The sequence below is a fragment of the Hyperolius riggenbachi genome, chromosome 3 (assembly GCF_040937935.1).
Source record: "Hyperolius riggenbachi isolate aHypRig1 chromosome 3, aHypRig1.pri, whole genome shotgun sequence".
In the NCBI taxonomy this organism is placed as follows: domain Eukaryota; kingdom Metazoa; phylum Chordata; class Amphibia; order Anura; family Hyperoliidae; genus Hyperolius; species Hyperolius riggenbachi.
In genome coordinates this window covers 467277670-467293775 of record NC_090648.1, presented here as the reverse complement: position 1 = coordinate 467293775, position 16106 = coordinate 467277670, and the positions used below count along the sequence as shown (strand labels likewise).

The window sequence follows — 16106 nt, the reverse complement described above, 5'->3', positions numbered from 1 at the left end:
ATGGAACCAATGACAATTCCGGATTCAGAATTACGAGGACACCCATCAAGATCAAGACTTTCAGGGACCACTTCTGGGCATGCAAGCAGGCAGGCTAAATCAGAGCATGTCTCCACCGAGGAAGCATCTGAGTACGCTGGTAACCGAGGCACACTTGGGCTTTCTGGGTCACAGAGCACCCTGGGGTACACCAGCACAGGAGAAACCTCAGTACATGTCGGGGAACTGCCAGCCTCAGAGTCCGGCACGACAAGACCAAAACCAGTACCGGACAGAGAATCATCATGAGTGGAGGTCACAGGCACTGGACTTTCACAAGAAGACTCGGATACAAATTCAGAAATTTCTGTGACAATAATATCATCATTGACTACATATGAGTGAAGCTCCATCAGAGCTGAAAAGGTAGCCAGCAAGGCAGCAATGCCTACGGCAGAGGGTAACACCTCAGAAGGACTTGGGGGGCAGGAGACATCTCCTACAAGTTCTGCACCCTTTGGGAGGAACTCGGAGACCTCCAGAACATCAAACAAGACCTCAGGAACATCTTTTTTCAAGTTTTCTCGGAAGGATTCTGAACTATCCATGTTACAGGGCAAAACTGGAACTTTATTTTGTGGACAGGGCAGATGTCCCAGGAATGGTTCCACCATAACCTGAGACTGGATCTCATCATCATGAGGGGAATGTACAGGTATATTTACTAGAACACACACTGACTCCCTAACTTCATTCTCACTGTACCCAGAATTCTGTGTGGCAGTCAAACTAGCTTGTAACTCCAAAACTGCAGAAAAACAGGTGAGTATAGTGGCAATACCTAGACGAGCCTCTAGGGACACTGCAGGAGACTCTAAACACGGCCATCTTAACTCATCCAGAGTACAGGGTGCAGAATCAGCACTTTCCTCAGAACAAGAAAGGAACTCACAAATGTCAGTGTGATTGGACATCATATTGTTATTCATGGTACAGGGCAGGCTCAGAGAAACTTTCTCTGGACCCAGCAGAGATGTTTCAGAGTCAGATTCGCAAAACCGAAGCGCTGTCTCACTCTTAGATTCGGCTAACAATGTCAAATCCGAGGAGCCAGAACGCAAAACCTGCGAATCCAAGATCGCTTTAGGTTGTGAAACTGACGCTTCCATAGCGCAAATCTCCGCGATCTGCGGAGCAGACTGCAAGGCATCTAGGGTCGAAACACTGGAGCAATTGTCCCCAGGCAACGGGCCCTTACAGGTGTGAACAGGGTGAGACAGAGACTCATCTGCAGAAGAAATAGCGACATCAACAGAATAAACTTTATTAGGCATATTAATTTCACTTTTGATGCTGCATAGTTTAGGAATTTTTCCCATAGCAGGATCATAGATGGAAGATCTTAAAGATCTGTTCTTAGATGACAAGGGATCCCACATATCTTTGAGAAAACTGGCACATTCATGTTGATCACAATCTGCAGGAACATCTGAGAAACAGGCATTACATCGCATAGATTCAAACTTCACGCAATCAGGAGAGAATCTTTCAAGATTCGCACAAGAATCAACCACAGTAGTGCACCCATTCATGTCAGGTCGCACAATATCTAGACTCACATGCTTTACCCCAGAAAGGCAGGAACAATCATCTGATAACGATGTCTCTTTATTGATGTCAATTGGTTGGTGTGTGTGCAATTCATCCAAAATCGTCTGCCACACATAAGTCACCGGATTCACAAAACATTCATCACACTCATCAGAGTCAATCAAAGCGTACACCGAATCAAGACAAGCATAAAGAATCTCTGCGCTTTTTGCGATGTAAAAATCGCAAAACGCCTTCCAATCAATCTCGAACTCCTCAATTAATGCTCCAATATCCCATGGAGCAAATGGGGGTTCAAACAACTCAGTTTCCAAGAAACCCTCATAAGGGTTGGGGTCAGGAACATGCAAAGATTTTCTCACTCCTTTAATATAGAAAATAATTCTGCCTATCAAAGGATCCACAAATGCCCTTTCTTGGGGTAATGAAACCTGAGACTGAGAAATTTCAGACTTTACAGAAACAATTTTTTTATTTGTAATTGCTATGGGCAACGGATTTTTCAGCTGAGAAGTCTTCCTTTTTTTCCTGCTTTTAGTCCTTGCTGCTTTAGGTGGCTGTTGTTTAGACACAGGGGAATAGTTACTGCATTCATTTTCAAACTGAATGGTTTTGCATGAAGTAGGTAGAGCAGCTGACTCATTAGCAACTACACACTCATACAGGGCAGGTGGCAAGCAAGGCAACTCAAACCAGTAGGAGAATGTAAATGTAAGAAACTGATATAGATTATCATTCCAAGAATTGTCTTGCAAGATTTCATGAGCCCATACAAACAGATCATCTTTCAAAAGCACATAAGCTAATTGGAGAGCAGACGTGGACGGATCAGTAATTTGAAAAGTAGGATTCAGACAAAATTTTACGCATTCAGAGAGAAAATCCTCTTTCGTCTCTGAATTTAATATTTTGAAACTCTTAAAGACACAGGAACCATACTCAGCAAAATCGTACAAAACAGAAATTCCCTCTACACTGGGGTTTTGGGTTGGGCTGCTCATAATGTAACGATTGTGGGATATCTCCGTGTTCAGCGCACAAAGATGTGCGCTGACACTGCGGAGGTCCTCCACAAGCGTGTCAAGATACTAGAACCCAGCTTTTGGTGCAAGCACCAGTAGAGGGAAAATTCCTGTCGGCAGATGGCGCTGGGGAGTGCAGAGGAACCAATCCTCTGTACCTCCACAAATGCCAGACAGGAATTTGTACGAAGCGCAGAACGCAATCGCAAGAGAGGCGATTGCGAATGAGATTGAGCAAAGGGATAGGTTGTATGTGTGTGCGCCAATCTAGTCGCCACCCCGCGACCGCGCACACACAACAGCAGATACGAAATAGGAACGCGACCGCGAGAGGTGCGATCGCCAGACGTGACACAAGGCAGATCAGAATAGAATACGAGGGTAGCAAAGGCACAGCAAATACAATGAGAATATACGGAAAATAATAAACGCTAGCTAACCGCGAACACCGCACTCATTCGCAACAGTGCACGCGGTTATGCGCGGTCTCCACGTGATAAGCACAATAGAGACAAGCACGCCTAACTAACCATCAACAGACAAACACGAAACAAAGAACGTGAACGCTTGCTTAACGGTTACCTCATCGAGCCTACAGCAAGCGCCCGTATCAGACAAGACAGACAAACGAGAAACAGGAACTAGGCAGAAAGGATCCACCGCTCTTCCGCCAGAGCAAGTGTGATCCAAGCAGGAACACAGATCAGAAAGATCCACAGCCGCTAACGCTAGCGGCTAGTGCGATCTAAACAAGACAGATCAGATGAGGTAGCCGGTAGCAACCGCTGCTCCAGCTTACACTCCAGGAACTCAGATCAGAAGGATCCACAGCCGCTACCGCTAGAGGCTAGTGAGATCCAAACAAGACAGAGCGATTCGCTATCAACCGCCGCTGGTGACAGCGCAATCGCGACAGACAAGACAAGACAGAATAGGCAGTACAAATTATACACAAACTGACTGCACTAACTAGGAATGCAAGGAGCACTCCCCAAGAATTAACTATACTAAGATAGCAGTGGCTGACACTCCAGGTGAGTCCAGCAGGAACAAACCTCTATGAGCAGCGAAGCATTGTGGGACACACATGCTACTTATAGTACACGCCTCCAATGAATGTGGCCAGGCAATTTGCATGACAACGTATGCAAATTCCTCAGCAAGCACAAGCTGCAAAACTGACAGAAGGTCTACTTTCCAGAGTCCTGCAGCATGCAGACCTGAATAATGATCAAAAGGCTGCCTGCCTGCGCAGGCAGCTGAGCGGATCGTTACACCCTTCCACAGCACATCTGTCACTCTCCAACCTTTGAAATCTTTAAACACTGACTCAAAACTCACTTTTTCTGACAAGCATATTCTCCAACTTAGGCCATTCCCCCTTCGACCTCTCGCTAAGTTTTACTCCTTACTAGATAACCTAAATGCACACTACCTGTGTGTATACAGCATACTTCCCCACCTCTTGTTCCCACATTCCTTACATTAGATTGTAAACACGCATGGGCAGGGTTCTCTCACCCTTTTGTGTCTTGAAATGTGTTATTAATTTCTTAGCTTGCACTCTGTTATACATTTTATTCCTCATGTTACATTTGTAATTATAATCACCAATTCTGTATTTTGTACCAGTGGCCGTATTTGATGTATATCATTGTCTGTATCATTATGTATCATTATGCACCCCTTGTTTGTTTTCTTATGCTAGGTACACACGATACAATTTTATGACAGGTTTACCTGCCAGATCAATTTTTTTCAACATGACTAATCTGAATTTTGATTTTCCGATCGATTTCCATAGACATGAATGGAAATCGATTGGAAAATTGATCGAAATTCAGATTGGACATGTTGGAAAAAATCAATCTGGCAGGTAAATCTGCCAGAAAATTGTATCGTGTGTACCTAGCATTACATTGTACAGCACCACAGAATATGTTGGCGCTTTATAAATCAATAATAATAATAATAATAAAATGCAAAACAGAAATTCAGAAAATTGCCTTCTTAACCTCCTAAACGTTACGCCGCTCAAGAGGTTTTGCTAGCCTGAGACTGCCCCTATAAAACTATTGATGTTAGCTAGCACTAGGCTAGCTAGTACATGTGGCCGTCACCCCCCGATTTCCTCTGTCCGCTTATACATTACCCAGCCTGGATCCAGCAATCGGCGCAACCTCCCCGCACAGCTCCGGTCTTCTCGATGGGGAGGATCATACATGACGTCATGCGCAGACCCGATCAGAGGCAATTGGGGGGTGCCGGCTACATGTACTAGCGAGCCTAGTGCTAGCTAACATCTTATAAAGCAGGATACCCTAATAGTTTTATAGGGGCAGTCTCCTGAGGCCAGTAAAACAACGTGAGCGGCATGCCCGACACAATGTCGTTCATATCGCTAAGGAGGTTAAAACAGAAGGTATTTGAATATTAAGGTCGGAGTGAGTATATGATGTCTCTTACAATGCATCACTGCTGAATCTGCAAATCATCCCATTGTTGTCCTTGAAATCCAAAAACACCTCCAGAACCGCTGGAATGCAGAATGATTAACAATAAGGCTGATTGTATTTCAACTTGGAGACAAATTGTATACAACTTGGAACCGGGTCAGTTCTAATCAGAAGCAATGTAATTTGAGTGCCCCATTTCCAAGCTGCACGCAATTTGCATTCAGTTCAGCAGAACGGACATCTCTACACCTGACTGAACTACCCAGCAGCTGAATCTACACAGGACAGGAAGCAAGCTGTGCTGCGCCGGTGACAAGCACTTTTGACCCATGAAATAGATAATGTCCAACTCTTTTGTTTCTATACAAAGCTCACATTTACGTGTGGTCCTGATTTCTATTACTATCTGCCTTGTTCAACTTTGGGTGTAGTTGGCTTTTAAATACACATATCTGGAGCCTGAAACAAAAGGATCTTTAAAAAAAATGGCATGTTAATGTTTTGGAAACCATGATATCTTTCAGATCAGAGACTACATTCCTGCTTTGTAACGCTATGTGAGAATGCTGGTAGGCAGCAGCGCCATGATGTTTGTCTCTGAAAGGGACTCCGAGCACCTCTCATGAGCATGCCTTTAAAGAGACTCCAACCAGTACTGCAAGGTACTTAGATGCATACCTTTCTGTAGCTTGTGCTCTACTCTTTCATTTGATCCCTGAATCGCCGTTCTACACCAAACAGTTTTCGTTTGATTTCAATTTAAAAATCGCAGCTGCCATCTTGACTATGTTATAACTTCCGGGTCACCCCTGTCTTCTCTGTTAGAGAAGTGCATCACTGAATGAAGCAGGAAGAGGAAGTGACACGCATGGCCATTGCAAGAGGCTCCTCCAGAGGCTTACATCTGAAAATGGCGCCTGCGAATAATGGCGCACGGTGTTGCCGCTAATCCGTTTGCAGCTTATCGCTAGTTAACGTTAAAGCCTTATTGTTATTTAGCGTTAAAGCCTTATCGCTATTTAGCGTTAACACACAGAACCCTCTCTGTACCTACCCCTAACCCATAAATTCCCCTGGTGGTGCCTAACCCTAACCACCCCCCTTTGTGGTGCCTAACCCTAACCACCCCCTTGGTGGTGCCTAACCCTAACCACCCCCCTGGTGATGCCTAACCCTAACCACCCCCCTGGTGGTGCCTAACCCTAACCACCCCCTTGGTGGTGCCTAACTCTAACCACCCCCCTGGTGGTGCCTAACCCTGGTGGTGTATATTGTACTGTAACTATACCTAACCCTACTCTCACACAGAACCCTCCCTTTACCTATCCCTAACCCTAAGACCCCCCTGGTGGTGCTTAACCCTAAGACCCCCCTGGTGGTGCCTAACCCTAACCCTAAGACCCCCCTGGTGGTGGCTAACCCTAACGTTGACAGTGTTACAATAAATCCATTCACCGTTTTGCAGTTAAATAACGTCTGCAGTTTGGCTTATGTAGGGCGCTATAGATAAATAACGTTAGTGTGTGCCACTATTGATAAATAACGTTACTGTTTGCCGTTTTTCTTCTTTTTTCCCTGTGCGCCATTATTATGCAGTACTAACGATAAATAGCGATAAGCGTATCTTTTTAATGTGGCGCCATTTTTATGCATAGGCGCTGTGTGCCATTATTCACTGATCCGCCTCCGCAGGGGTCATAGCATGACTGTGTTGGAAGTCGTCTGGCTTAAAGGCATGCCCATGAGAGGTGCTTGGAGTCCCTTTAAATATGCAGGCCATGCTTCTTGTTTAGTGGTGCCGGAATGCAATTAGGCCTTGATGTTCCTCCCTCCCCAGTTATTATTATTGATTTATATAGCGCCAGCATCTTCTGTGGCGCTGTACAATAGCGTGGAGGGTATAATGATACAAAATAAACAATACAACAGTTAATACAAGACAATGGTGGATTATGAAGCAGTGAACAAATCAACTACAGATTTTTACACAGGGGTGGAAGATATGCAAACACATTACACAGCATTGTGAGACAAAATGGGAAGAGAGCCCTGGCTAAAAGGCCTTACAGTCAAAAGGTATAAGGGATAGGACAGCAGGTAAAGGGAAGCTGTGTATGATATGGTAGAAATGGCGGTTAGTGGGCAGTGTTCTAGGTAGGAGAGTATGCTTGCCTGAAGAGATGAGTCTTCAGATTGCGCCTAAAAATAGTAAGTGTGGATGAGTGGCGGATGTGTTGAGGGAGAGAGTTCCAGAGGGGGGAGAGGATCGAGAGAAGTCTTGTAAGCAGGAAGTGAGAAGAGATGACCAGAGAGGAAGATAGGAGAATATTGTTAGTAGAGCAGAGATTGCGTGTAGGATCAGGGCCGGTTCAAGCCACAATAGGGCCCAAGGGCAAAATTAACCTGGGGGGCCCCCTGACCACGCCCCTTCCCTCACAGCATATTCGCCCTGCTGGGCCCCTTAGTGGACTGTCCCCCTCCTCCCAGATCTCCTTCCTCAAATTTACTTTACTCCCCAGGGCCCCTGCACCATTTTTGTGAGCATAGTGCTGCTCTAGTCCATGCACTTCCATCTTCATCCTTGCAGAGCTGCTTCTTCTCAGTGACCCAGGACATGTTATTTGCGAATGACCTGTGACAGTTCATGAAGAAGATGCAGTGAGCAGATAAGAAGGCGAAAAGATTGCATGGAGCAGTATGCTGGGGCAGTTGACGCCTATATTGACAAAGCTATATTGATTGGCGCCGGCCCTGAAGACGCCCACAAATACACTGCAGAGAGTGTCAAAACTCCTCTCAGCAGCACAGGGGCCCACACATACACTGCAGAGAGTCTTATGACTCCTCTCAGCAGCACAGGGGCCCACACATACACTGCATGGATTCTTATGACTCTTCTCAGCAGCACAGGGGCCCACACATACACTGCAGAGAGACTTAGGACTCCTCTCAGCGGCACAGGGGCCCACACATACACTGCAGAGAGTCTTAGGACTCCTCTCAGCAGCACAGGGGCCCACACATACACTGCAGTGAGTCTTATGACTCCTCTCAGTGGCACAGGGGCCCACACACACACTGCAGGGAGTCTTCTGACTCCTCTCAGTGGCACAGGCACCCACACATACACTGCAGAGAGTCTTATGACTCCTCTCAGCAGCAAAGGGGACCACACATACACTGCAGGGAGACTTATGACTCCTCTCAGCAGCACAGGGGCCCATACATACACTGCAGAGAGTCTTATGACTCCTGTCAGCGTCACAGAGGCCCACACATACACTGCAGAGAGTCTTATGACTCCTCTCAGCAGTACAGGGGCCCATACATACACTGCAGAGAGTTTTATGACTCCTCTCAGCGGCACAGGGGCCCACACATACACTGCAGGGAGTCGTATTACTCCTCTCAGCAGCACAGGGGCCCACACATACACTGCAGAGAGTTTTATGACTCCTCTCAGCGGCACAGGGGCCCACACATACACTGCAGGGAGTCTTATTACTCCTCTCAGCAGCACAGGGGCCCACACATACACTGCAGAGAGTCTTATGACTCCTCTCAGCAGCACAGGGGCCCACACATACACTGCAGAGAGTCTTATGACTCCTCTCAGCAGCACAGGGGCCCACACATACACTGCAGAGAGTCTTATGACTCCTCTCAGCGGCACAGGGGCCCACACATACACTGCAGGAAGTCTTATGACTCCTCTCAGCAGCACAGGGGCCCACACATACACTGCTGAGAGACTTATGACTCCTCTCAGCAGCACAGGGGCCCACACATACACTGCAGAGAGTCTTATGACTCCTCTCTGCAGCACAGGGGCCCACACATACACTGCAGTGAGTCTTATGACTCCTCTCAGCGGCACAGGGGCCCACACATACACTGCAGGAAGTCTTATGACTCCTCTCAGCAGCACAGGGGCCCATACATACACTGCAGGGAGTCTTATGACTCCTCTCAGCAGCACAGGGGCCCACACATACACTGCAGAGAGTCTTATGACTCCTCTCAGCAGCACAGGGGCCCACACATACACTGCAGAGAGTCTTATGACTCCTCTCAGCAGCACAGGGGCCCACACATACACTGCAGGGAGTCTTATGACTCCTCTCAGCAGCACAGGGGCCCACACATACACTGCAGAGAGTCTTATGACTCCTCTCAGCAGCACAGGGGCCCACACATACACTGCAGAGAGTCTTATGACTCCTCTCAGCAGCACAGGGGCCCACACATACACTGCAGAGAGTCTTATGACTCCTCTCAGCAGCACAGGGACCCACACATACACTGCAGGGAGTCTTATGACTCCTCTCAGCAGCACAGGGCCCCACACATACACTGCTGAGAGACTTATGACTCCTCTCAGCAGCACAGGGGCCCATACATACACTGCAGGGAGTCTTATGACTCCTCTCAGCAGCACAGGGGCCCATACATACACTGCAGGGAGACTTATGACTCCTCTCAGCAGCACAGGGCCCCACACATACACTGCTGAGAGACTTATGACTCCTCTCAGCAGCACAGGGGCCCACACATACACTGCAGAGAGTCTTATGACTCCTCTCTGCAGCACAGGGGCCCACACATACACTGCAGAGAGTCTTATGACTCCTCTCAGCAGCACAGGGGCCCACACATACACTGCAGAGAGTCTTATGACTCCTCTCAGCAGCACAGGGGCCCACACATACACTGCAGAGAGTCTTATGACTCCTCTCAGCAGCACAGGGACCCACACATACACTGCAGGGAGTCTTAGGACTCCTCTCAGCAGCACAGGGCCCCACACATACACTGCTGAGAGACTTATGACTCCTCTCAGCAGCACAGGGGCCCATACATACACTGCAGGGAGTCTTATGACTCCTCTCAGCAGCACAGGGGCCCATACATACACTGCAGGGAGACTTATGACTCCTCTCAGCAGCACAGGGCCCCACACATACACTGCAGAGAGTCTTATGACTCCTCTCAGCAGCACAGGGGCCCACACATACACTGCAGAGAGTCTTATGACTCCTCTCTGCAGCACAGGGGCCCACACATACACTGCAAAGAGTCTTATGACTCCTCTCAGCAGCACAGGGGCCCATACATACACTGCAGGGAGTCTTATGACTCCTCTCAGCAGCACAGGGGCCCACACATACACTGCAGAGAGTCTTATGACTCCTCTCAGCAGCACAGGGGCCCACACATACACTGCAGAGAGTCTTATGACTCCTCTCAGCAGCACAGGGGCCCACACATACACTGCAGGGAGTCTTATGACTCCTCTCAGCAGCACAGGGGCCCACACATACACTGCAGAGAGTCTTATGACTCCTCTCAGCAGCACAGGGGCCCACACATACACTGCAGAGAGTCTTATGACTCCTCTCAGCAGCACAGGGGCCCACACATACACTGCAGAGAGTCTTATGACTCCTCTCAGCAGCACAGGGACCCACACATACACTGCAGGGAGTCTTATGACTCCTCTCAGCAGCACAGGGGCCCACACATACACTTCAGAGTCTTATGACTCCTCTCAGCAGCACAGGGCCCCACACATACACTGCTGAGAGACTTATGACTCCTCTCAGCAGCACAGGGGCCCATACATACACTGCAGGGAGTCTTATGACTCCTCTCAGCAGCACAGGGGCCCATACATACACTGCAGGGAGACTTATGACTCCTCTCAGCAGCACAGGGCCCCACACATACACTGCTGAGAGACTTATGACTCCTCTCAGCAGCACAGGGGCCCACACATACACTGCAGAGAGTCTTATGACTCCTCTCTGCAGCACAGGGGCCCACACATACACTGCAGAGAGTCTTATGACTCCTCTCAGCGGCACAGGGGCCCACACATACACTGCAGAGAGTCGTATGACTCCTCCCAGCAGCACAGGGGCCCACACATACACTGCAGGAAGTCTTATGACTCCTCTCAGCAGCACAGGGCCCCACACATACACTGCTGAGAGACTTATGACTCCTCTCAGCAGCACAGGGGCCCACACATACACTGCTGAGAGACTTATGACTCCTCTCAGCGGCACAGGGGCCCACACATACACTGCAGAGAGTCGTATGACTCCTCTCAGCAGCACAGGCACCCACTCCCAGTCTCATCTGATTTACACAGCTGGCTGTATTTACAAGGGTGGTTAGCACTCTTGCCTTACAGCGCTGGGCTCCTGGTTCTAATCCCAGTCATGGCACTATCTGCTTGGAGTTTGTACGTCCTCCCTGTGTCTGCGTGGGTTTCCTCGGGGTACTTCGGTTTCCTCCCAAAGACATACAGATAAGTTAATTGGCTTTCCCCTAATTTGGCCCTAGACTATGATACATACACTACACTACACGATACATACATAGACATATGACTATGGTAGGAATTAGACTGTGTGCCCCTCTGAGGGACAGATAAGTGACAAGACAATGTACTCTGTACAGTGCTGCGTAATATGTCAGCGCTATATACAGTAAATAATAATAATAATAATGTGCCCAAACAACCCCAATTCTCCCTCACCAATAAATGCAGCAGTGATACAAGAGACATTGCAGACACCCACCTGCAGTGGAGCATAAGTGCCGAACCCAATCACTGGAATCTTGTGCCCATCATTCAGCAGGATGCAGGAATCTTGCTTTAGTGCCATCGTCCTCCTCTGTTACTACAGCTCTGCTGTGCCCTTTGTACCTCAGCGTTCCTCACACACATTATTTAAAGCAGTCTACTAGCCCCTCCTTGTTCATTTTTTTTCCATTTTTCTTGCAGAGTGAGTTAGGGAATAATCCTTGCTGCCAACAACCATGAAACAGGTTTTCTAATCATAATCTGAGAGTGAAACCACACCCGGACCTTTGCAGAAGAAAGTAGATAAATGCTAAGTCACGAGCAGAGCTATTTTTCCCAGAACTCCTTGCAATCAGTCATTACATTTCTGCACCTGTCCCCTAGCTAATGACTATTTTTTAGTATGATTATTTTTGTTTTTGTACAGTACACCTTTCACCGGACGAAAAGTACACTAGCCAAAATATGCAACGGGCTATACGGAAGTGAAAAGCTAGGTACTTATCCGTTAGCCGGGCGCATCCGGCAGGTGGCGCTGTTGTAGCGAATTTCATTCATGCTTAGTTAACGTTAGTGCTGTGTGAATGGAAGCGCCGCAGGTGGCGCTAATTACATTGATACGGCACATAACAATAACAGTGTTAATGGGAACTAATATGTATTTCAAGTGGCCGGAACTGTTACTTAATGCAATTAAAATGAAGGCGGCGGCAATGTAACAGATGAAGCCGCCGCCTTCGTCTGTTCTTCGTCTTCTTCTCCCCCTTTGCCCTCCTCTGGCTTTTATACAATGCTGGCAGCTAGGGGGGGACATGCGTCTCCCCCCAGAGTCGTTCGTCGCAAGAAAACAAACAGGATTCCCTTCCGCGACGAACGACTCTGGGGGGAGACGCATGTCCCCGCAGGCTGCCAGCATTCTATAGAAGCCAGAGGAGGGCAAAGTGGGAGAAGAAGACGAAGAACAGACGAAGGCGGCGGCTTCATCTGTTAAATTGCCGCCGCCTTCATTTTAATTGCATTAAGTAACAGTTCCGGCCACTTGAAATACATATTAGTTCCCATTAACGCTGTTATTGTTATGTGCCGTATCAATGTAATTAGCGCCACCTGCGGCGCTTCCATTCACACAGCACTAACGTTAACTAAGCATGAATGAAATTCGCTACAACAGCGCCACCTGCCGGATGCGCCCGGCTAACGGATAAGTACCAAAAGCTATTTTGTTTCTAACATCCACTTGCACAAAATCTAAAACTCAAGTTCAAGCGGTTTTTGTTTATATGCATTTAATAGAACATTATTTTAAATCAATTATTCATTACATTTTTCACATAAAAATTAAATTAGGGCTGGAACCCACTAGGAATTGCTGCAGCGCTTTAAAATTGCTGCAGCGCTGTATACATTGATTCCTAGGGGGATTGCATTTTCCCAGTGATTAGAAGCCCTTTACAGTAAACTGTACAGCGCTTCTGATTAGCGTTCACTTTTTTATCAATAAATCTTATTATACTTACCAGGTAGTCTGGCTTCTGTCTGTAGCCCCACCTCCTAAAGGAAGAGGTCATAGGTGCTTCTCTAGGACCAATCAGAGAAGGCCCTGTGACTTCTTCTGCTAGGGGGCGGGGCTACAGACGCAGTGGCGTAGCTAAGGAGCTGTGGGCCCCGATGCAAGTTTTACATTGAGGCCCCCTAAGCACTCTATACATAACAATTGATACGGCGCACCAAAACCTGCCAATCGCAACTACAGTAATTGGGAAAACTGGGAGACCAAAAACCATATCCTTAATGGTGCGCCACAACACCAATAATATAACCATGTGTGAACAAGGATATATAGTAGAAAATAATTCTTAGCATACGGAGACTTAGATCAATGAATGGGAACTGTGTTCCCATTCATTGATCTCCGGGCTAATGGAAGGCGGCGGGAGCGCGCGCGATCACGCACCCAGCTCAGCTGCAGCAGGGCAGGCTATCTGGACGGATATATCCGTCCAGATAGACCTAAGTGGTTAATAATAAGGGTACTTCTGGCTACCTAATACTACCGTGTTTCCCCTAAAGTAAGACATCCCCTGAGAATAAGCCCCAGCAGGAATTCCTAGCATGCTTGAAATATAAGCCCTCCCCCAAATGTAAGCTCTAACTGGCAGCAGCCCACATAACACAAGCAAGTCACGCTCAATACAAAGCCTGAATACAGGAGAGCAGCAGTATAATGTGAGTTCTACAGTCCTGTATATGTGTGTCAGGCAATTTGTGTTTTTGTTGGAGCCAGCCCTCCTGATCTGTCGTGAGAAGCATCAGCAGCACTTCACCTCTTCCCAGGACACACAGCTTATGCTATCATAGCTCTGGGGAGCCTGACTGAGAGTTTTCTGCCAACAAGAAATAGACTCTTACCCGCATGAGCAGCAGAGTCAATTTCTTGTAAGTGAGAGCCAATATCTGCAAACCACAAGCACTGTGCATGTTTCTTGTGTTTCAGCATGGCATGCAGTATATACATTTTGTATAGGAAAACTACCAGTGTTTCCCCAAAAATAAGACATGCCCTGAAATAATCCCTAGCCCATCTTTTGGAGCAAAAATTAATATAAGACAGTGTCTTATTTTCGGGGAAACACAGTAAGGGGCTTCTGTAGCTACCTATGACGGGCAAGGGAAGTAAGAGAGAGGTGACAGTTGGGACACCCAGCACACTTGAGGTGCGGTTCGGCAGGGGTTTGTAGGTTAATGGAGTGCAAAGTCTGTGGTGACGGGACATCTGTGCCTATAGGCTCCTATGATGTAAATCCGGGCCTGTTGCCGTAGCAATAGGGGGTGCAGAGGTTGCGACCGCATTGGGGCTCTTGGGCCAGAGGGGCCCCGAGGGGCCCTCCTTTAACAGCAGTTTTAGTTCTCTAATGGTTCTGTGCTGGTAATATTCACATCTATAGATGCTCTGAATAGTGGTAATCATTAACAAACTGTTCCTCATCCCCTTATTGTACCTCTGACATTGTAGGTGTTCTTGGCATGGTTTGGTGCGCTGTATTAATTGTTATGTATAGAGTGCTTGGGGGACCCCAATGTAAAACTTGCACCGGGGCCCAAAGCTCCCCAAAGCTCCTTAGCTACGCCACTGTTTATAAGCTTGTACAAACTTCAACATTCCTTAAAAAGCTCTTCTTATGCCTAATTAATTTTAGAATTACTGTAGTAGAATGCAGTAAATTATTCAGGATACCTTCTTTAAAGAGACACTGAAGCAAAATGTTTTTTTGGGATATAATGATTTGTATGTGTAGTACAGCTAAGAAATAAAACATTAGGAGCAGAGACATAAGTCTAATATTGTTTCCAGTATAGGAAGAGTTAAGGAACTAAAGTTGTTATCTATGCAAAAGAGCCATTGAGCTCCACGACTTTCAAAGTCGCAGAGAGCTCTGTCTTCTGAAGCTTGTTATCTACATGTAACGATCGGTGTAACACAGAGAGGATCTGATTACCGGTGATCTGCAGTATCACTGGGAATACAGATATATACCAGATTATAGATGATCTGCAGTATCACCGATAATCCGATATATAAACTAACCTCTGGACACCTGAGTAGAGTGTTTGGTGCAAACAGTAATAATGAGAGGACTGGGCCTCAGAGCAGTAAGGAGTACTGCACAATTTCTTCTGGACTCTCCCGGGAGGAGGAGTCAGGCTGAGAGAAGGAACGACAGAACGAGAGTGACACTCAAGAGGGAGTGTCACTACCAGGACTGGGAACCGCCTCTAACAGTAAGGTCGGTTCTCGAGGTCGGACAAGCCAGGTCGTAAACACACGGACAGATAAGGTACAGATTCAGAAGGCAGAGGCGGAGTCTTAAGTACAGGCAGGGTTCGGCAACAGGGTATCAGATATATTGAGGTACAAAATCAAGAGGCAGATGCAGAGTCTAAGGACGAGCCGGGGTTCGGCAACAGAGTATCAGAAAGGCAAGGTACAGGATCAGAGTTCAGAAGAATAGTCAGGCAGGCAAAGGGTCATAACAGATAATCACAATCAAATTAGTACTTTAAGCTATCAACAGAATCTAGCTAAGTGTAGGATTACAGCTCCAGCTGGTCCCGGCACACTTTAGGATCTGACTCAGGTCTGAGTGCTACCACGTTGTGATCGCAACGCCAGACAACCAGCAATAGTGTTGTCCGGATCATGAACGATTCTGATCTTTGATCCGAATCTATTTTGTGAGTCGAATCATCAGAATCATCAAAATGAGTGATTCGGAGCGCAAAAGGGGAGTGGCCAGGAGCGACACGCCCCCTCTCAGCGGGCAGCGGGGTCCTGGAAGCAGAGCAGAGATGGATCGCTCTGTTGGATAGGAGCCAGCCTTGGAGGGAGACAGGTAGATGAGAGAGAGGGGACATGGGTGCCACTGCCAGATATGTGTAGAGCACACA

General features: G+C 47.4%; 1 protein-coding gene across 1 annotated transcript in view; it reads right to left on the bottom strand.

Moving 5' to 3' along the window:
• The window catches only part of LOC137561698 (aldo-keto reductase family 1 member C3-like), a 67605-nt gene extending 55817 nt beyond the window's left edge, over positions 1-11788 (bottom strand). Inside the window, exon 1 of the mRNA XM_068273040.1 lies at positions 11656-11788. Within this exon, the coding sequence (XP_068129141.1) occupies positions 11656-11742 (87 nt within the window). The 5' untranslated portion in view covers positions 11743-11788. The remainder of the gene's footprint in view (positions 1-11655) is intronic.
• Between the last annotated feature and the right edge of the window lie 4318 nt (positions 11789-16106).